This window comes from Zalophus californianus, chromosome 4 (genome assembly GCF_009762305.2).
Source record: "Zalophus californianus isolate mZalCal1 chromosome 4, mZalCal1.pri.v2, whole genome shotgun sequence".
Lineage (NCBI taxonomy): Eukaryota > Metazoa > Chordata > Mammalia > Carnivora > Otariidae > Zalophus > Zalophus californianus.
The window spans coordinates 41,031,080-41,050,468 of record NC_045598.1 but is presented as its reverse complement, the minus strand read 5'-3'; the positions used below and the strand labels follow the sequence as shown (position 1 = coordinate 41,050,468).

The window sequence follows — 19,389 nt, the reverse complement described above, 5'->3', positions numbered from 1 at the left end:
GTATTAGAAGGATGTATTCTAAGTAGCTGAATTTTGTGTGTTAATATGTCAGAAATACTTATATGGCAAATTACCTGGAAAATTGTGTGCATAATGACACTTATTTGTTTTTTTTATAACTTTTTTTTATGTCTACTAGTATTGAATTGTTACTCATTTTCTTAAATTTTTAGAGAGAGCAAGACAAAAAAGATTTTGGGTGGTTTATTTGGAAAAATAACATCTGTTCCATTGTCTCCTTTTCATTACCTAGACTTCTGTATCTGCTTGCCTTTATACACAGTGTTCTTCCTGTCTGGATTGCTACCTCTCTACTTTGTAATGGTCTCCAACACCACCTTTTCATGGGAAGTTGCAAAAAGTACTATAGAGAGGTGGCATATACCTTTTACCCAGTTGTCCCTAATTGTAATACCTCATGTAACTAGTACTATAGCAAAACCAGGAAATTGACATTGGCACAATTCACAGGCCTTATTCAAATGTCATCGGCTTTATAGGTATTTGTGTGTCTGTGTATGTATGTAGTTTTATGCATGTGTAGTTTTATCAGGATTCATGTAAGTAACAACAATTAAGATAAATGTTCCATCACAGAGATTTTTCATGTTACTCCTTTATATTCGTAGCCACTCCCCTCTTCCTTTTGTTAATTTATATACTGGTTATTCTTTATCATATGTTATTTACTGGTTATTCTTTATCGTATGACCTTGTGATTAACAGAAAAAAGATAAGCGTCATGTTTTAGAAGTTATCTCTTTATTTTTACCCTTTTCCCGCACATTATACTGTAACCATTCACAATAAGCCTAACTCTAAAGTTTCAGTTCCTTTTGTGCTTTATAGAATCATAGTCTCTTGAAGTCCTATGATGTAGCATCTACCCCCACAAAGCCCCCCAAAATGAAACTAAAAATTCCATATGAAGCGATTCTTGACATTTGTTTACTAACCTATGAATTTCCCTAATAACCAGGACCTCCTCTTCTTCTTCTTCTTCTTTTTTTTTTTAATTACCTGATATTCTTTGGTATTAGATTACCTTTATGTTTTGCTAGATTATGTTGCAATAAGAAGTAACCTAAAACATCAGTAGCTTACAATAACAAAAGTTTAATTATTGCTCACATTATAGGTTCCCTAGTAATTAGCTATAGTTCTACTCCACGATTCTTTCTCATTTTAGGATCCACACTGAAAGAGCACCCCCAGTTTGTGACATACTGTTCTCTTGGTAGAGAGAAAAGAGCAAGAGTTGATGGAAAACACAATAGCTCTTAAAACTTCTACTCGGAACTGGAAGTTCCTCCTATTTCACTGGCCAGAGTAAGTCACATGGCCAAGCCAACCGTAGAGTTGTATTTGCCAGAGAGAGGCACTACAAGTCACATGGCAACAGGCAGATGTGTTAATACTTTGATAAGAGGAAAATAAATGAGAATTATAATGCAGCCTGCCTTAGGATGGAATAGTATGCAATACTTTTGTAATAACTTTTTTCTTACTGAAGTTTATTATACTTTAAATGATTTTTTCTTAATAAAAATAGCAGCTCCTTTTTTTTTTCTTTGTCACATTAATTAGGATATTGGTTCAAGCCAAAATCACAGTGGCTTAATCAAGAGAGAGTTTATCTCCCTTAAGCAACTGTCCAGGTAGGGTAAGTGGTATAGGGCTGATATGGCATCTTCATGATAGCATCTAGGACCTAGGCCCTTTTTCTCTTGTCATTCTTTTATTCTCAACGATGTTTTCCATCTCTCAATCTGGACAGCTGCTCCATATTCTGCTACCATATCTGCATTCTGGCAAGCTAGAAGAAGGGCTAGGAGGTAGAAAGCATTTTTCTTCCCTGTAGGTGCATGAACCTGGAATTGGACACATTATTTCCTTTCTTATTCCATTGAGGAGAACTGGGATTGTAAGAGAGGTTGGGAAGTGTAGCTTTAGCTAGGTGTCCACATGCCCAGGTAAAGCTTAGGGGTACTGTTCTGAAAGAAAGAAGAGAAGAAAGGATATTAGGAAACAAGTAGCCATCTCTTTATTTCAATTAATTTAACTAATATAAGACCTATGAGAAATAGATATTACTAGCACTTTATAGATGAGGAGCCAGGCTTTTTAGTTTATTTTTTGTTAGAGAGAGAGAGAGAGAGAGAGAGAGCGAGAGAGCACGAGCGGGGGGAGGGGCAGAGGGACAGGCAGACTCCCTGCTGAGAGGGGAGCTCCATGGGGGGCTCCAATGTGGGGCTTGATTCCAGGACCCTGAGATCATGACCTGACCCGAAGTCTGGCATTTAACCTACTGAGCCACTCAGGCTCTCCAAGGAGACAGGCTTTTTAAAGAGGTCAAATAAGTTGTTCAGGATCATCTAAGAAGTAGTGGAATGGACTTTGAATCTAGGCCTATCTGATACCAAAACTTGAGTATTTTTTTACAAAACTATATTTGCTTTCTAATATCTATTATTTATAAGCATTTGACATTTTTTTCAGAGTAGTAATAAATAGCTACTGACTCTTTAGAAGGAATTCTTACATTTATGAATATTTTACTTTGTGGCAGCTAATAAGAATTTATTATGTGGCTAATCAATAAATAATTGCTTTTAAATAATGTTAGAATTTTAAAAGGTCACATTTTTATTTTGACAACTTTAGTTTAAAAGTTTTCCTTTAGAAATTTAATTTAGATGCTAGGGGCACCTGGGTGGCTCAGATGGTTTAAGCGTCTGCCTTGGGCTCAGGTCATGATCCCAGGGTCCTGGGATTGAGCCCCGCATCGGGCTCCCTGCTCAGCAGGGGCCTGCTTCTCCCCCTCCCTCTGCTTCTCCCCCTGCTCATATTCTCTTTCTCTCTGTATCTCTCTGTCTCGAATGAATAAATAAAAAAAACCTTAAAAAATTAATTTAGATGCTAAAAATTCATAGGCAATTTTGAATACTGATTTCAAATTCAGGGATTTTTGTATTTTTCCTCAAATTGAAAATAGCTTTATTGTTTTATTTTAATTATAAAAATAGGAAATGCTTAGGGCACCTGGGTGGCTCAGATGGTTAAGCGTCTGCCTTGGGCTCAGGTCATGATCTCCAGGTCCTTTGGGGAGTCTGCTTCTCCTTTTCCCTCTGCTGCTCCCCCTGCTTGTGCTCTGTCTCTGTGTCTCTCAAATGAATAAATAAAATCTTAAAAAAAAATAGGAAATGCTTCTTATAAAAAATTTTCAGAGAATACAGAGTAGTATAACAAAGAATGTAAAAATAATTTATAATCCCATTATTCAGAATTAATCACTGTTACCATTTTAAAGCTATGCCTTTCAAATTTTTTTCTCTCTGCATTCATTGTGTGTGTCGTGTATCTGTGATTTCTTTTTGATCTAAAGTGATCATATTTCAGGAAAAAAATTTTTTTACTGAGACAGGCCGAAAACACTCTGGTTTTTTTTGCTTCATGAGTGAATTGGCAGTTTGGATGGCTTTTTCCATTCTCACTTAGCTGTATCGTATTAGTATACTAATCAGCACAGGGTGTACTTTAGAACACTTCAGTGAGCTAATGCCTTTTCAAATGTGTTTATGTAGTAACCAATCAGTCTGTATTTTGATGATTAATAAAGTACAGTTTGGAGCTCAGAATTTTTTCCTGTGTATGAGATTCCCACCCCCACCCCCAACCCTGGGGGTCCTAAAAATTCAACTGAATTATCTTTTTTCTTCAGATTTTTTTTATTATGTTATGTTAATCACCATACTCAACTGAATTATCATTAAACATTAACTCTTCATTATTGATGGTATGTATTTTATTTGCTTCCTCTAGCAAAGTGTCTTCAACCTTATCTGTAAGTAGGATGGGTATGTAATTTTTCACTCAACCTGGACATTTTTGAGAATGAAGATTTAAAATTCTGGAAGTTTTTTGAAATATATTTTTTTGGCCATCAAAATGATTTCATTACATTGGTAGATCAGTATAGTAGTTCTAGTCAAACATGATTTTCAAAAATAAAATTTACTAAAACATACTATATTATAACAAAATTAAGTCTTTATATTGATTATCACAATATTAAAAAACACATACAGAATAATAATTTTTGGTATCATATTTTCTATCAGTTTCTTAGCCATACCTGTCTCTAATATTGTGTCACTAATACTTTTCTGAACAGTGTAATTATTTTTCAGTCTAGTTTAACTAGTTTAAATTTTTTCATGAAATTGTCTGTTGTAGTTTTCAGAGTTACGTATTGGGGTTTATAGTTGTTAATCTTTACAGTTTATTCTCTGTAACCAGTAATATTTTTAATTGCTAGTATAATCTATTTGTTGTGATGTACCTGGTTAGCTCAGGAAAAAATTTGCTAAATGGAGAATATTCTTAATTCTCATTTTTTTGTTATTGAAAATTATAAATTTGTCAGCCCCAATATTTTTACAGGTTTTTTTTTTTGCCTCTGTTAAGGTACTCTTTTTGACAAATATTTTTATAAGATAAATCTTGTCATAAAAGTTGTCCCTATTTATGATTATTTTACATGTTCCACGAAATTTAAATGCCGCAAAATTGTAGGCTTTCTGTAATTTCATTTCATTCCAGTACCAGTGTCAAATACTTCTTCCACTACTTCACAAGGTTATAAGGAGTTAGCTGTCTCAAGTTGCTTGTGTCTGAGGATACTTTTCAGTGAGTGTTCTGCATGCTGTTGTTGAAAAGAAGGTGTGATATTGTATCTGTGAAGAATCAGGAAAAGAAAGATGGAATTATCACTAGTCCTCTTTCAGATTTCATGGCTTGTTCAACTGGATAAAGCACTTACACTACTAGTTGATACCTTGGCCAAAAGTTAGATGTATATAGTAGAGGTATACTAAATCCATTGTGGTTTATTTTAATGTATTTTAATATAGTGACTAGTAATAATAGTTCATTTAAGAAAATGCAAAATCTGAGGCAAATGGTAAACTGAATGGTATGCTGGGACAACAGATTGTAAATTAAGACTGTCCTGAGCAATCCAGGGCATGTGGAAAGCAGCATGGTATTGTGAAAGAGCATGGAACTTGGAGTGGAATAGACCTGCATTTAACTCTGGGCTTCACCATTTAACAACTTGGATAAGTAACCTTTTCGAGGTTAGGTGTGTTAGGGTTTTTCAGAGAAGCAAAACCAACAGGATAAACACACACACACACATACACTGATTGATTTTAAGGAATTGGCTTATGTGATTGTGGGTGCTGGCAAATCCTAAATCTGTAGGGCAGGCCAGCAAGCTGGGGACCCAGGGAAGAGTTGATGTTGCTTCTGAATCTAAAGGCTTTCTGGAGGCAAAATTCTTTCTTCCTCAGGCGGGGTACTTCAGTCTTTTTTCTTAAGGCCTTCATCTGGTTGGATGAGGCCCACACACATTACTCAAAGTCTACTGATAGAAATTTTAATGACATTAAAAAAAATACCTTTAGGGTAACATCTAGATGGGTGTTTGACCAAACAACTGGGTTAGCCTAGCCAAATTGACACATACAATTAACCTTCACATTAGGTTTCCTCATTTGCAAACTGGAATGATACTATGTGGCTCACAAGGATACTATGGCTCACACTAGTTTTCTTCATTTGCAAACTGGAATGATACTATGTGGCTCACAAGGATTATTAGCATAATGTGTTCTCAGAGTTGGCACTCAATGAATGTTGATTCCTTCCTTCCTTCCATCCTTCCTTCCTTCCTTCCTTTTAGATTTTACTTATTTAGGGGCGCCTGGGTAGCTCAGTTGGTTAAGCAGCTGCCTTCAGCCCAGGTCATGATCCTAGGGTCCTGGGATGGAGCCCTGCATCGGGCTCCTTGCTCAGCAGGAGCCTGCTTCTCCCTCTCCCTCTGCTTGCCACTTCCCCTGCTTGTTCTCTCTCTCTCTGGGTCAAACAAATAAAATCTTTAAAAAATTTATTTATTTATTTATTTGACAGAGCATATGAGTGTGGGGGGCAGAGGGAGAGTGAGAAACTAAATGTTGATTTCTTAATCTGGTTTTATACCCATTAAGGCTATAGGTGCAACCTTGATGCTTGAAGATTTTTTTCCTGTTTATCTTTGTATTTCTATCTAAGCCTCTCTTGCCCCCTCATCTACTTAATAAGTCCGGTCAGATCTATCTTACAAACATTTATTCAGACCATACCCTTCTTTTCTGGCATTGCCAATGTTCAGATCCTCTACTGGGCCCATTAAAATGATTTCCTAAGTAGCATTCTACTTTCCATCCTATTTTTCCTCTTCACAAGTAATCAACTAGACCTAATACTATGTTATTAACTCTTGAATCTGTCCCTTTGTCCATTCTCATTTTCTTTACTTTTGGCATGTCAATCCCTTCTTAAGTTGTCTTCTACAGAACTTCAAAATCTTATCTCCACAAGTCCTATCACCATTCAGAACTCCTCATTATTTTCAAACGTAACTGAGCTTTCTGTTGATTGCATGCTTTGTGCATGCTCTTACCTCCATATAGAATCACCCTCTCCCCTTCCGCATTCCTGCACTGATGTTACTTCCATGAAGCCTTCTTGGACTCCCTTCCTGGTTCCAGAACACTCTTACACATTCATGTCCAGGTGAACTTGAGCCTTCAAGACATTGATATTCCTAAGCTGCCTTTCACATGAGATAGTAAATCTGTTTATTAGCTGACCAAGGGAACCCTTTGAACTGTGGTATGAATTGAATGGCACTCCTTGCCTACAAGTGTTTCAGGTCTGATGATATAAATGTAATCTTTTTGTATATCAGTTTATGTATTCACTCGATTATTTTATCAAAATGGTTTTTGAATTGTATTCATAGGGACCTTGGACACTTGGGTAGAAGATGAATGCTGAAGGCTTTGGGCCTTTCACCTGTCTTTAACCAAAGCATTTCACCCCTAATTTGTTATATGTTGGGTTTCTTGGTAAAATTTTATATGAGGAAAAGAAGTTTTGATATCAAAAATAATTTTAAAATTCTTGTTTTATTTTGTCTGCTTGATTCTTAATATATATGTCTGCTTTTATTCACTTTCCCCCTCGAAACTAAACCAAACTTTTTGAAATCAAGGATATTTTACTCTTACTCATCGGTGTTTCTCAAATATCTGTTGAAAGAATGCAAATATACAGATTATTGAATAGCATTTAATTTTTAATTATTTATTTTAGTTATCAAGTGGGAATCCTGTATATGAAAAATACTACAGACAGGTAAGATTTTTGTTTCTTTGTTGTCCTAGATTGAATATAAAAATATTTTCAACTCTTGATGGTATATTTGCAGATCACCAGCCATCTCAACACATTTGGTGTCTTGTTTTCAATTTCTTGTGCTTTAACCTCCTGCTTAATGCTTTTGACAAGCTATCAGAAAATGAAGGAAAGAGATATTTAAGCCCAAACACTTAATTGCTTAAATGTCTGTCTACCCGTATTATGTATACCATTACATATGTTATAAAATCCATGTAACATTAGATATACTAATGTAGATACAAATATCCAAATTAATTTTAAGCCAAATAGAAAAGACTCTTCTGGTTTTTTGTTTTGTTTTGTTTTTAAAGATTTTATTTATTTATTTGACAGAGAGAGAGAAACCATGAGAGAGGGAATACAAGCAGGGAGAGTTGGAGAGGGAGAAGCAGGCTTCATGCGGAGCAGGGAGCACGTGGGGCTGGCTCCCAGGACGCTGGGATCATGACCTGAGCTGAAGGCAGATGCTTAACACTGAGCCACCCAGGCGCCCCTTTTCTGTTGTTTTTAAGACTTACTAAAGTTTAGGGATGCCTGAGGGGCTCAGTTGGTTAATTGGTTGGCTCTTGATTTCGGCTCAGGGCATGATCTCAGGATTGTGGAATCGAGCTCTTCCCCTACCCCCACCTCGTGGGGCTCCATGCTCAGAGTGGAGTCTGCTTGTCCCTCTCCCTCCACCTTTTCCCCTCCCCTCCCTCATGCCCTTTCTCTTGCATGCATGCTCGCCCTCTCAAATAAATAAAATCTTATTAAAAAAGACTTAAGTTTAATTTTCACAAAGTTAAAACTATGATTTTCATACAAATATGAAATGAACATGTGTCAAGGATTTTATTTACCTCAATTAATTACTGGAAGAACCAGTAAGACATAAAAATGAGCATATGAGTTGTAGAGATTTATATTCTCCACCAGACAAAATTCATTTATTGGTATGGACAGGAATCATTGCATTGCCATCAGTTTTCTATAATTTAACTTATATTCCTACTAGGGTAAAAGAGCCTAGTCAATAGAAAGTCAATCAGGGGTGAATACATCAAATCTCTTGAGGGTATAGACTATCTCATTTGCCCATTTCCAAATACTGGATCATTTTTCCTAACAATCTCCTCACCTGTGATCATGATCATAGAAAAGGCTATAATTTGACCTGGCTATTTACATAATTACAGCAAGTTTATTAATGAACCATTGTAAGTCTCCTTGGGTATGACTTGTAAATCTACAGACATATAGTCACTATTTAACAACTTCTGAGCCTGGAGAATTAGTTTCTACCTGAAATTTCTAAAGAATCTTGGATTGTACTTTTTAAAGCCTTTGCTGTTTTTCCTCTATCTTGAGACCAGGACCCAAACCTTAGAAATTCTTTCCCCCATATTTCATCTGCAGCACATATAAATTTGAATGAATTTATCTCATCTTGAGGTTTCCCATATCTGCTAAGGTTCCTAGCTTGCTAAGTGACCTTGCTTTACTATCTCTGAGACTGGGACCTTATAAACCAGGTTGCAGGCCCTTTTTCTTGGGAGGGCTTTCTAGACATTGTCTCTGCATAAGTCAGTCCTTTTTCCTTAATAGTGGCTTTTTCTTTCTGAATAAAAGATACCTATTCTCACATAGGCCTTATTTTTTTTTTAAGATTTTATTTATTTATTTGACAGAGAGAGACAACGAGAGTGGGAACACAAGCAGGGGGAGTGGGAGAGGGAGAAGCAGGCTTCCCACTGAGGGGGAGCCTGATATGGGGCTCGATCCCAGGACCCTGGGATCATGACCTGAGCTGAAGGCAGACGCTTAATGACTGAGCCACCCAGGTGCCTTATTTTGTGCAGTTTATTTATTCAGCTATATCCTGAGAAAAAGAAAAAATTAATCTGTTAATAACTGTATTGCCATAAAAATAAGGACATTCCATTGAAAGATTTGTTTTTGAGTTCTGAAAGGTCAGTGAAAATCAGATACCATTGAAAGCTATTTCATTCAGTTTACAAAGCAGAGCCTACTAAATTGAGGGTTAAAAATAACATAAGGAGAAAAAAAGGGCTTTTCTACATATCCATTAGAAAACAGAATATTAAAAATAATACCAATAGTATTCCAAGTTAATAACCATAATTAAATATTCCTCAACAGCTTATTCAGTCCTGTGTAATTAATTCTTCTTCTCCTGAATCTTGGGTGAGGAGTCTGATTTCATGAAATAAAACTACTTCTAGACTGCATAGTCCCAGATATTCTTTCTGACTTAGTTCACCAGTACAGTCTGAGAGTTGTCTAAAGTGATATCAGCTCAGAAGTCTTTATATAAAAGTCTATGTTTTGAAGGGTTAATAATTCAGATTATGTGGGATAGTTCTTTCCATGAGGCTCTGAAACTGTCTTTGTCTTTGATGAAGACACAGATTCTAACCTGTAGCTTATGGCAGAGCGAGCCTTTGGGCAAGTGTCAGAGTATAACAGAAACTCCTGTACATGATAGAGACTAAATGACTGTGTTTTAATTTATTATAGTAACCAAAAGAATGGAAGATAGTAAAATTGGAATATGATACATAAATATTTCATGAGCGTTTGATCAGTGTTTCCCTTGATGGTCTTTCTGTTTAGGTCATCCTAGGGATAATGTCCCCCCACCCCAACCCCCCAGTCAGGGAGTAGGCAAAGAAGAAGGAGTTCTGCAGATTTTTAGAGGCAGGTTTCTCAACCCTTTTTGTACTTCCTTGTTACCCCAAATTTGGATTGGGCAATTTTTTCTTTTTTGCTGAGTGCCTGATTTGTCCAGTGTTCCTTTGAAAGAAAGGATTGCTCTTTTGTGTCTTTGCTGGGATTGGCCTGTCTGAAATGCTTTGTGTATGTTTACAACAAAATCTTTTAACTAAACTGGAAAAACAGCTAGCTCACAAATATCCTTGAATCATGTTACTTTTCCCATGACTTTTTTAAAATTTACTTTTCATTTTTACAAACAATTTTACTTTAGGAAATTTTTACAGAAATGAAAATCATTTTTTTTAGCTATTTTTCTGTTTTAAAGGAAAATCCCTATCAATTAAAATGATGTGTTTCTGTTAATGTGCTTTAGGAACTTAAGAATTATTAAAATGTTTCCTGAAGTTTATTATGGAATCACTGCTGGTTTTAGAGCTGATACAGCTTTGATTTTGTTTTTAAGTGTTGCAGTTTCTAAGAATAAGTATAAAAGGAGAAGTTAATGATTTAAAGATGTTTGAAAAAAACAGATAACATATACAGCTATTCCCATTTGTCAAAAGACCTCTCCAGGAAATGCTGCCCTTTTCCTCCTGTTACTATTAAGTTTATTAGAATTTATTTATTTATAAATTTATTTGTGAGAGAGAGAGCATGAGCAGGAGGAGGGACAGAGGGAGAGGGAGAAGCAGACTCCCTGCTGAGCAGAGTCCGATATGGGGCTTGATCCCAGGACCTTGGGATCATGACCTGAGCTGAAGGCAGACGCTTAACTAACTGAGCCACCCAGGTGCCCCGAATTTATTAGAATTTAAGGGGTACCGGGCGCCTGGGTGGCTCAGTCGTTAAGCATCTGCCTTCAGCTCAGGTCATGGTCCCAGGGTCCTGGGATAGAGCCCTGCATCGGGCTCCCTGCTCCGCAGGAAGCCTGCTTCTCCCTCTCCCACTCCCTCTGCTTGTGTTCCCTCTCTCACTGTGTCTCTCTCTGTCAAATAAATAAATAAAATCTTAAAAAAAAAAGAATTTAAATGGTACCTATAGAAGACTTAGAGTCAGAAGATATATGTTAATGTTGTGACTCCCCTAATTTTGCTCTACTTCCCTGAGCTTCAGTTTTCCCATTTGTGTAATGGGTGTGATATAAAAAAACTTTGTAAATTGCCAGTGCTATTGAGATGGTGTTCTACACATGTGGTTCTCCGTATATTTCTTGCCTTTGTTAGTCAAAGGATTCCTGTTCCCTTTTTGAAAAAGCCAGTTCCCAAGTCACAGGGAGGAAGGCAGGTAAAATGATGATAATTTTGTCTTTGTGGTTGTCATCAACTTATGGTTTGTATCTTTTCAGGTTGATACAGGCAATACTGGAAGGGTATTGGCTTCTGATGCTGCTGTTTTCCTGAAAAGATCAGGGCTTCCAGACTTGATACTTGGAAAGGTAGTATTCATTTTATTTTTTATTTTTATTTTTTAAAAAGATTTTATTTCTTTATTCATGAGAGAGAAAGAGGCAGAGGGAGAAGCAGGTTCCCCAAGGAGCAGGGATCCCGATGCAGGACTTGATCCCAGGATCCCGGAATCATGACCTGAGCCGAAGGTAGACGCTCAACCATCTGAGCCACCCAGGCGCCCATATTAATGAATATTTATTTAGTAGTATAAATAAATTGGATGCAAATTTAGAAAGATACCATCAAGAAACTTAGAAGTAAGAATTGAATCATTGAAGCAGTTACAGTAATGCAATGGGGGGAATTTGTGGTGCAGTGATTTACCCTTTTGAAAAGTAAGGTGTTTTTCAGATTTTTAGAAAACCAATTTCTTTTTAGTGGGATGAAATGAGGAAGTAATAGTACATTTGGGTATTGTGGGGAGAAACAGTGCAGACTGGGAACCTTGCCACCCACTCAGAGAGTTGGCTCTATCTCTGCTTCCTCTATTATAACTGTCTCTAACTGTGTTTAATTTGTGGTGAATAGAATTGGGGATGAGAGGCTTAGAAAAGAGCACAAAAAAGTGGAAAGTCCCTCTCCTGGCTAAATCTCCCTGTGAATCCTTATACATGATATTGATAATAGTTACTATAAGTTAATAATTTAATTATTCACAGATAAACATGAACTATTTCAACTTGCCCATAAGGAAGAATATCAACTTAACATGAATCTAAAATCAAGGTAGTAGATTCTAGTAGAAAGAGCATTGGATTTGGAGTTAGAACCTGGGTTAATGAAAAAGGCATTGGACTTGGAAGTTAGAACCTGGGTTTCACTTCTTTCCTTGATGCCTTGAATGTTCCTGAGTAAGTATCTCCACTGGGCCTTAGTTTCTTTGTGTAGGATTGCACTAAATGACCTCTAAGGTTTCTTTCCACTTTCGATTCTATGATTCTTAAATCTGAGGACCAAAGAGAATGAAGTTGTAAATTACAGGGATTTAATTTATCTTTAAGATGAGTTTTGTTTAAAATATAGATTGACTTTTTTTTTTTCTTTCTGAATTTCAGATTTGGGATTTAGCTGACACAAATGGCAAAGGAATCCTGAACAAACAAGTAAGATTCAGAGATACATACGAAAAATTTTTTGAGTGCTTCGGAATAAAAAATAACCAGGACTTTTTTCTAATTTTAAACTAGGAATTGGTTTTTTACCAACATTAGGGTTTTGCGAGGGCAAGTGTTATAACAATATATTGGAAAATATTTCCAATTCAGTAGACTGATTAAAGTAACTGATTCCCAGAGGTGAGTGTTCATTTGGTGACATTGTTCTCCTGGAATGTCTTAGTCTGTTGGGGCTTCTCTAACAGGATAACACAGACTGGTTGGCTTATAAATAGCAGAAATTTATTGCTCACAGTTCTGGAGGTTGGAAGTACAAGGTCAGGCTCCCAGCCTGTTTGGATGAGGACTGTCTCCTTGGTCAGGGCTTCTTGTATCCTTACAAGGCAGAAGGGGCTAGGGATCTTTCTGGACCCTCTTTTTTAAAGCACTAATCCCATTCATGAGGGCCCCACCCTGATGTCTTAAACACTTCTCAAAGGCCCTACCTCCTAATACCATTACCTTTGGAGGTTAGGATTTCAACATTCAGTTTCTTGTACAGTATACTTACTTGTGAGTATTCTGGTCTAGGTCTTACTTTTGGCATATAAACCAAAAAATGGTTTACAGGCCATAAGCAAACCCTAGACTAGAAATACATGAAAGCGTTTATGGGTATTGGATACCATCAGTGTACTTTGAAATTCAGCTTGTTGGGGATGAATTTCAGAGTTCCATAGGATTGAATTCCAAGCTTGTTGCATGCTGATACATTGGCTGAGTACTGCTACTCAAAGTTAATTCTCCCATATGGGATAGCTGAAACAACATCATACTCAGAAAAGGGATGGGAAATTTAGATGAGAGGGTCAGAATATCCAGTCCCTTAATTAAGATTCCAGGGTTAGATTGTAGTCCCCATTGGAGCCCCTGAGCAAGAGGGCCAGTTGGTCCATTGGAGACATAGGAAGACTAACATCATATGGGCAGCCAGGGTACTGTGCACTCAGTCAGCAAATATTTGAGTACCTATTTTGAGTCACGCTTTGGAAATGCAGAGGTGTACATGACAGGTGTAGTCTCTGTCTTCATGAGTTTGTAGTATAATAAATTCTTCACTGATATTCCTGGACTTTGGATGTTGAGTTTGAATTGTCTTTGTTAAATCCAGGTGGCTGGATTTGTGGTTCTGCAGTTAAACTTTTTTTTTTTTTTAAGATTTTATTTATTTTTTGACAGAGAGAGAGCGAAAGAGGGAACACAAGCAGGGGGAGTGGAAGAGGGAGAAGCAGGTTTCCCGCTGAGCAGGGAGCCCAATGCGGGGCTCGATCCCAGGACCTGGGATCATGACCTGAGCTGAAGGCAGACGCTTAACGACTGAGCCACCCAGGCGCCCCTGCAGTTAAACTTTGATATTTGCATTGGAGAAATAGATTTTTGAATTAACATCAAAGAAAGAAAAGAAACCAATATTTATTGAGTTTCTATGTGCCAAAAATGACAGTAGGTGTTTTCTTTCTATAGTATGGTTTTTATTTTGTTCCTCATAATACATGGCAAGGTAGGTATTAGAAAAATTTTGCGGAAAAATTTTATTTAACTTGCCCATGGCCTCACAACTTTAAATAGCAGAACTAGAATTTAATGCAGGACTATTTCACTTCAGAGTCCATCCATACTATGGGGGTAGACCTGATTACCTAAGAGTAATTGAATTTCATCAATGAGAAAGGAAAGAGGGTTGATGTTGGAGTACTCAGAATACCAGCATTTATTTATTTATTTATTAAAAGTTTAATTATTTGAGAGAGAGAGAGAGAGAGTGCAAGCACATGAAGGGGGAGGGGCAGAGGGAGAGGGAGAAGCAGACTTCCTGCTGAGCAGGGAGCCTGCAGGGCTCAGTCCCAGGACCCTGGGATCATGACCTGAACTGAAGGCAGATGCTTAACCAACTGAGCTGCCCAGCCACCCAGAATACCAGCATTTAAAGGTTGGAGGACTCCCCCCTCTCATACTCTCTCTCTCTATCTCATTCTCTCTCTCAAATAAATAAAATCTTTTAAATTAAAAAAAACAAAAGGGGGCACCTGGGTGGCTCAGTTGGTTAAGCAACTGCCTTCGGCTCAGGTCATGATCCTGGAGTCCGAGGATCGAGTCCCGCATTGGGCTCCCTGCTCAGCGGGGAGTCTGCTTCTCCCTCTGACCCTCCCCCCTCTCATGCTCTCTCTCTCTATCTCATTCTCTCTCTCAAATAAATAAATAAAATCTTTAAAAAAAATAAAAAAATAAAGTTTGGAGGAAGCATTGACTCCAAGAGAAGAGACTTGAAAGGTCAGAGGAAAGGTAGAAGAATTTTATGAAGCTATGTTGGTGGAAGAGAGTTTCTGGGAGTTATCATACTGTCCAGACTTCCAAAAGAATAAGCGGGATTAGGTGGGGTTTTTTTGTGTTTTGTTTTGTTTTTTGAGGCTATTGTATTTGGTAGCTAAGAGGTTATTTGTGACATAGGCATTGGTTTCTCTAGCTAATGGTGGGAGTTGAAGTCAGATTGTATAAAAGCTTGTGGAGTGAATGAAAAGGGAAGGGGAGATCTTGAAATACCATCTTTTCAAGAAATTTGTGAGTGAAGGCAAGGTATTGTATAAAGCAGACAAACCTGCAAGGTTCTAAGAATAGGTTAGGAATTGGGTAAGAAGGGTATAGGTGAGAATAGGAGGTTTGAGAAAAGTGGTGATGGGTTGATTGCATCAGCAACTATACTAAGTTCTAAATGATTATAACTGGAGTAAAAGCATTTGTTATGTCTTTTCCCAGACCTGACTTTAACTCAGAACAGCTGGAAACCAGCATCTCTGCATTTATTTATTAAATTTTGGACTGAGGTTTCAAGTGCCAAAAATCCAAGGACCTTTGGGAGAGATTTTCAAGTATTTTGAAGTCAGGCAGTTATGTAATTGTTTTAGATGCTGCACAGTAGCTCTGTATTCTCTGTAGCTTTCCTGGAATAGCAGTGGTTGAGTCACTTCAGTGATTGGCCCTGTTTCAAAATTTATCATCTTAAATCCAGAGATGACTTTTGATAACATTCAGTTGTTATTTTCTTCTAGGCGTTTTCCAGACTCTTTTTCCTCAATTAAATGATAAAAACAATTTTAACATCATTAAATGTTTTTGAAGCATGTATTTATTAATTTTGTATAATTTCCACTATCTGTATGTATCACAGTTTATTTAAGTATTTTCCCATTATATTAATACTTTTTGCTATTTATAATGTTAAGAACATCTTTGTACATATATATCTTCTTAATTTTAAAACAAGTGCTTTTAGGCAAATGTGCTGTTATTTTTGTTGCTACATAAAGATCTTGGAATAATTATGAATTGTTTTATATTTTCAGATTGCAAGTGTGTGGATGGATGGATGGATAGATAATGCACTGAATTTCATGCTTCTCTTTCTCAGGAATTCTTTGTTGCTTTGCGTCTTGTGGCATGTGCCCAGAATGGATTGGAGGTTTCACTGAGTAGCTTAAACCTGGCTGTCCCTCCACCAAGATTTGTAAGAAATGATCTTAAATTTAAATTGTATTTAATTAAAAAAATGATACTACATGATTTAAAAATTAAAATTGCCATATTAAAAAAAATTCCCCTACCCCTATCACCCAGCTACCTGATTTTTTTTCTTAATGGTTACTGCTGTTATTAGTTTCTTATATATCCTTCCAGACTTATTATATGTGTATATAAAGAAATATAAATACCCACTTCCTCATTTTACATTGATAGTAGTGTACAATTAACATAATTCTATACCTTTTTAAATAATATGTTTTAGAGATCTTTACATAAAAGCATCTTTATTCTTTTTTATAGCTGTATAGTATTTCCTTGCTTCTATTTACATAAAATTTTTAAAGTTTTTATTTAAATTCTAGTTAGTTAACATACAGTGTAATACTAGTTTCAGGTGTACAATATAGTGATTCAACACTTCCATACAACACCCGGTGCTCATCACAGCAAGTGCCTTCCTTAATCCCCATCACCTGTTTAACCTATCCCCCCACATCTCCCCTTTACCGTAATTTATTTAATTTCCTATCGATAGGTTTTTAGCTTGTTTCTAATCTTTTATTATTAAAAAAATGCTGCAATGAAAAATAAACTTGGATATATGTCATTTTGTATGTGCAGAAATATATTTATATGTGCATATTCTCAGAAGTGGAATTGCTGTTTCAGAAGTTTGCTCATTTGTGCAGTTTTCATACATAATATCAACTTGTCTTCCATAATGGTTGTACTCATTCACAGTCCTGCCATCAATTGGCTGAGTGCACTTTTGCTAACATACTGTTGTTAAACTCTTTGATCCTTGTCAATTTGAGAGGTGACAAATGGAATGTTAAGTGTAGTTTTAATTTGCCCATCTGGTTTTATAGAGTGAGTTTGAGTAGTTTTTCTCATGCTTAGGGGCCATTTACATTACCTTTATGTGAAATGTCTGTTTAAAGCTTTTGCCCATTTTTCTTAGGTTATTGGTCTTTTTTTTTAAATTGAATTCTAGAGGCTACACACACACACACACACACACACACACACACACACACACACACAATTTTTTCTCCAGTTTGTCATTTGTCTTTTGACATTGTGATTTTTTTTTTTCCATAAGGTCATTGTTCTTTATGTAAATGAGTTAATAGTGTTTAATTTTTTATCGTTTCTTTTTTCACATTTATGTTAGTCTTGATATCAAGTATGAGTATGGATTCAAATTTATGTTTTTTTCAAGTTGGCTACTTTATAGACCCAATACAGTTTATTAAATAACCAGTTTTTTCCTTACTGATTTGAAATGCCACCTCAGTCATGTATTTTGGTTTCTTTTTGGATTTTTCTCTTCTTTTTGATCTGTTTATCCATATGCTCATCTCATATTGTTTTAATTATCATATTTGGTAATTTGTTTTTACATCTGATAGGGCTAGTCCTCCCTACCCTATCCCCCTTTTCAGAAGTTTCATGGCTCTTACTTTTTTTGGTTTATTTGTTTTAGATTTTATTTATTTATTTGAGAGAGAGAGCATGAGTGGGGGTTGGTCAGGGTTAGAGGGAGAGGGAGAAGCATATTCCCTGCTGAGCAGGAAGCCTGACACAGGGCTTGATCCCAGGACCCTGAGATCATGACCTAAGCCGAAGGCAGACACTTAACAGACTGAGCCACCCAGGCACTATGACTCTTAGTTGCTTTTAAATTCAGTATTTTAAAAGTATTTGGTCTGAGTATTAGGAATTCAGCTTCAGTTTTGAGAATTTCTGCATTTGTAAGTTTAGGCATGGAATCAGAGGGTTAATTTAGGGATTTGTTTCCTAACTATATTATTATAAAAATGTTTCAATATATCCATCTGTCTCTACAAGCAGATAAATATAACAACTTGGGTATGCTGTTAATAGGTTCATGTACTTGTAATTTAAGAAATCTTAAGTTGGGTTCTTGTCCCAGTTTGCTTTCCTTATATAGTGTTGGGAAAAAGTCATCAGTTAACAGGGCCACAAATATTTTAGTTACATTGAGATATCTTTATCTTGATATCAGTTGTAATAAGATTTCTTCTATAACACTTAAATGTTCCAGTTAGTACTCTAATATCATTTATGCAGCTAACTCAGATAACTTCGTTTTTGTTTCATTTGTATTTAGATGATAGTCTAATAGAGTCAATATAAAATAGTGTTGTGTGTGCTTTGAGTTCCAAATTTTGTATGAATGTATTTAAATCCAAAGACCACTTTTTCTTTGTTGTTTATTGATGTGAGGTTTTCAACTCCTCATGTGCCCTATTTTCCTTTCTAGCATGATACCAGTAGTCCTTTGCTAATCAGTGGAACTTCTGTAGCTGAGCTCCCATGGGCTGTAAAAGTAAGTAAACTTTGTAACTGCTTTTTCCTTACCACTGCTTTGCTTCCTACCCACATAATCCTCTTCCCCTATTTCCAAAATCTATTGTAATCTGCATGAGATTTTCATTTTTACTGTAGGAAAAATAGTAGTACTAGAAATCTTTTGAGAGATCTTAGTGTTCTGTCAATCATTTTGTGACAATGTGGCTTAATCTCATTTGTTACAGTATAAACTAAAAATGGTGATGTCATAATCCTATTTTATGAATAAGTAGTTCACCCCACTGGTATTATTTCCTGTTTGAAAATTATGGTTAACCAGATAATTCTCCTTATGGCTCTAAAACTTAACAATTTTGTATTAAATCTTTTTCTGAAGTGGGTCATTTTATCTGTTTGGAGACATCACACTAGTTATAGCTATCTTACCAGATTTTTTAAATTGTAATTTTTAAATAATACTAGAATATAGCAGATCAAATGACCTTTAATAAATATGAACAGTTTTGTCAGAAAGTCATTTGGTTTGTAGGTCTGCTTGTGTGTTCTTAACTAATTCTAAAAAGTATAGGGATCTGGCTTTGGGCAAATCACAAAAGATAGGGTTTTTTTTTTTTTTAAGATTTATTTATTTATTTTAGAGAGAGAGAGAGAGAGAGCGCACACATGCAAGAGGGGGGAGGGGCAGAAGGAGAGCATCTCAAGCAGACTCCCCTCTGAGTGCGGAGCCCAACTTGGGGCTCAACCTGGGGCTCGATCTCATAACCCTGAGATGATGACCTGAGCAGAAATCAAGAGTCTGACTCTCAACCGATGGAGCTACCCAAGTGCTCCACAAACAGTAGTTTTTTATGTTATACAGATAACTTCCCAGGATTCTAGGGAATGTCCTTTTATCAATAAGAAAAGGAAATCTTGCTTTGGGAAAAATG

The 19,389-nt window shown here is 36.3% G+C and overlaps 1 protein-coding gene across 3 annotated transcripts in view; it reads left to right on the top strand.

The window, feature by feature from the left end:
• The window catches only part of EPS15 (epidermal growth factor receptor pathway substrate 15), a 140,409-nt gene that overhangs the window by 26,538 nt on the left and 94,482 nt on the right, over positions 1 to 19,389 (top strand). For all 3 annotated transcript variants that reach the window (XR_004820008.1, XM_035727007.1, XM_035727006.1), the window contains exons 2-6: positions 7,201 to 7,242; positions 11,348 to 11,437; positions 12,506 to 12,553; positions 16,011 to 16,106; positions 18,411 to 18,476. Coding sequence is in view for 2 of the 3 variants with exons in the window: in XM_035727007.1 (XP_035582900.1) it covers positions 7,201 to 7,242; positions 11,348 to 11,437; positions 12,506 to 12,553; positions 16,011 to 16,106; positions 18,411 to 18,476 (342 nt within the window). In the remaining variant the exon portion in view is untranslated. The remainder of the gene's footprint in view (positions 1 to 7,200; positions 7,243 to 11,347; positions 11,438 to 12,505; positions 12,554 to 16,010; positions 16,107 to 18,410; positions 18,477 to 19,389) is intronic.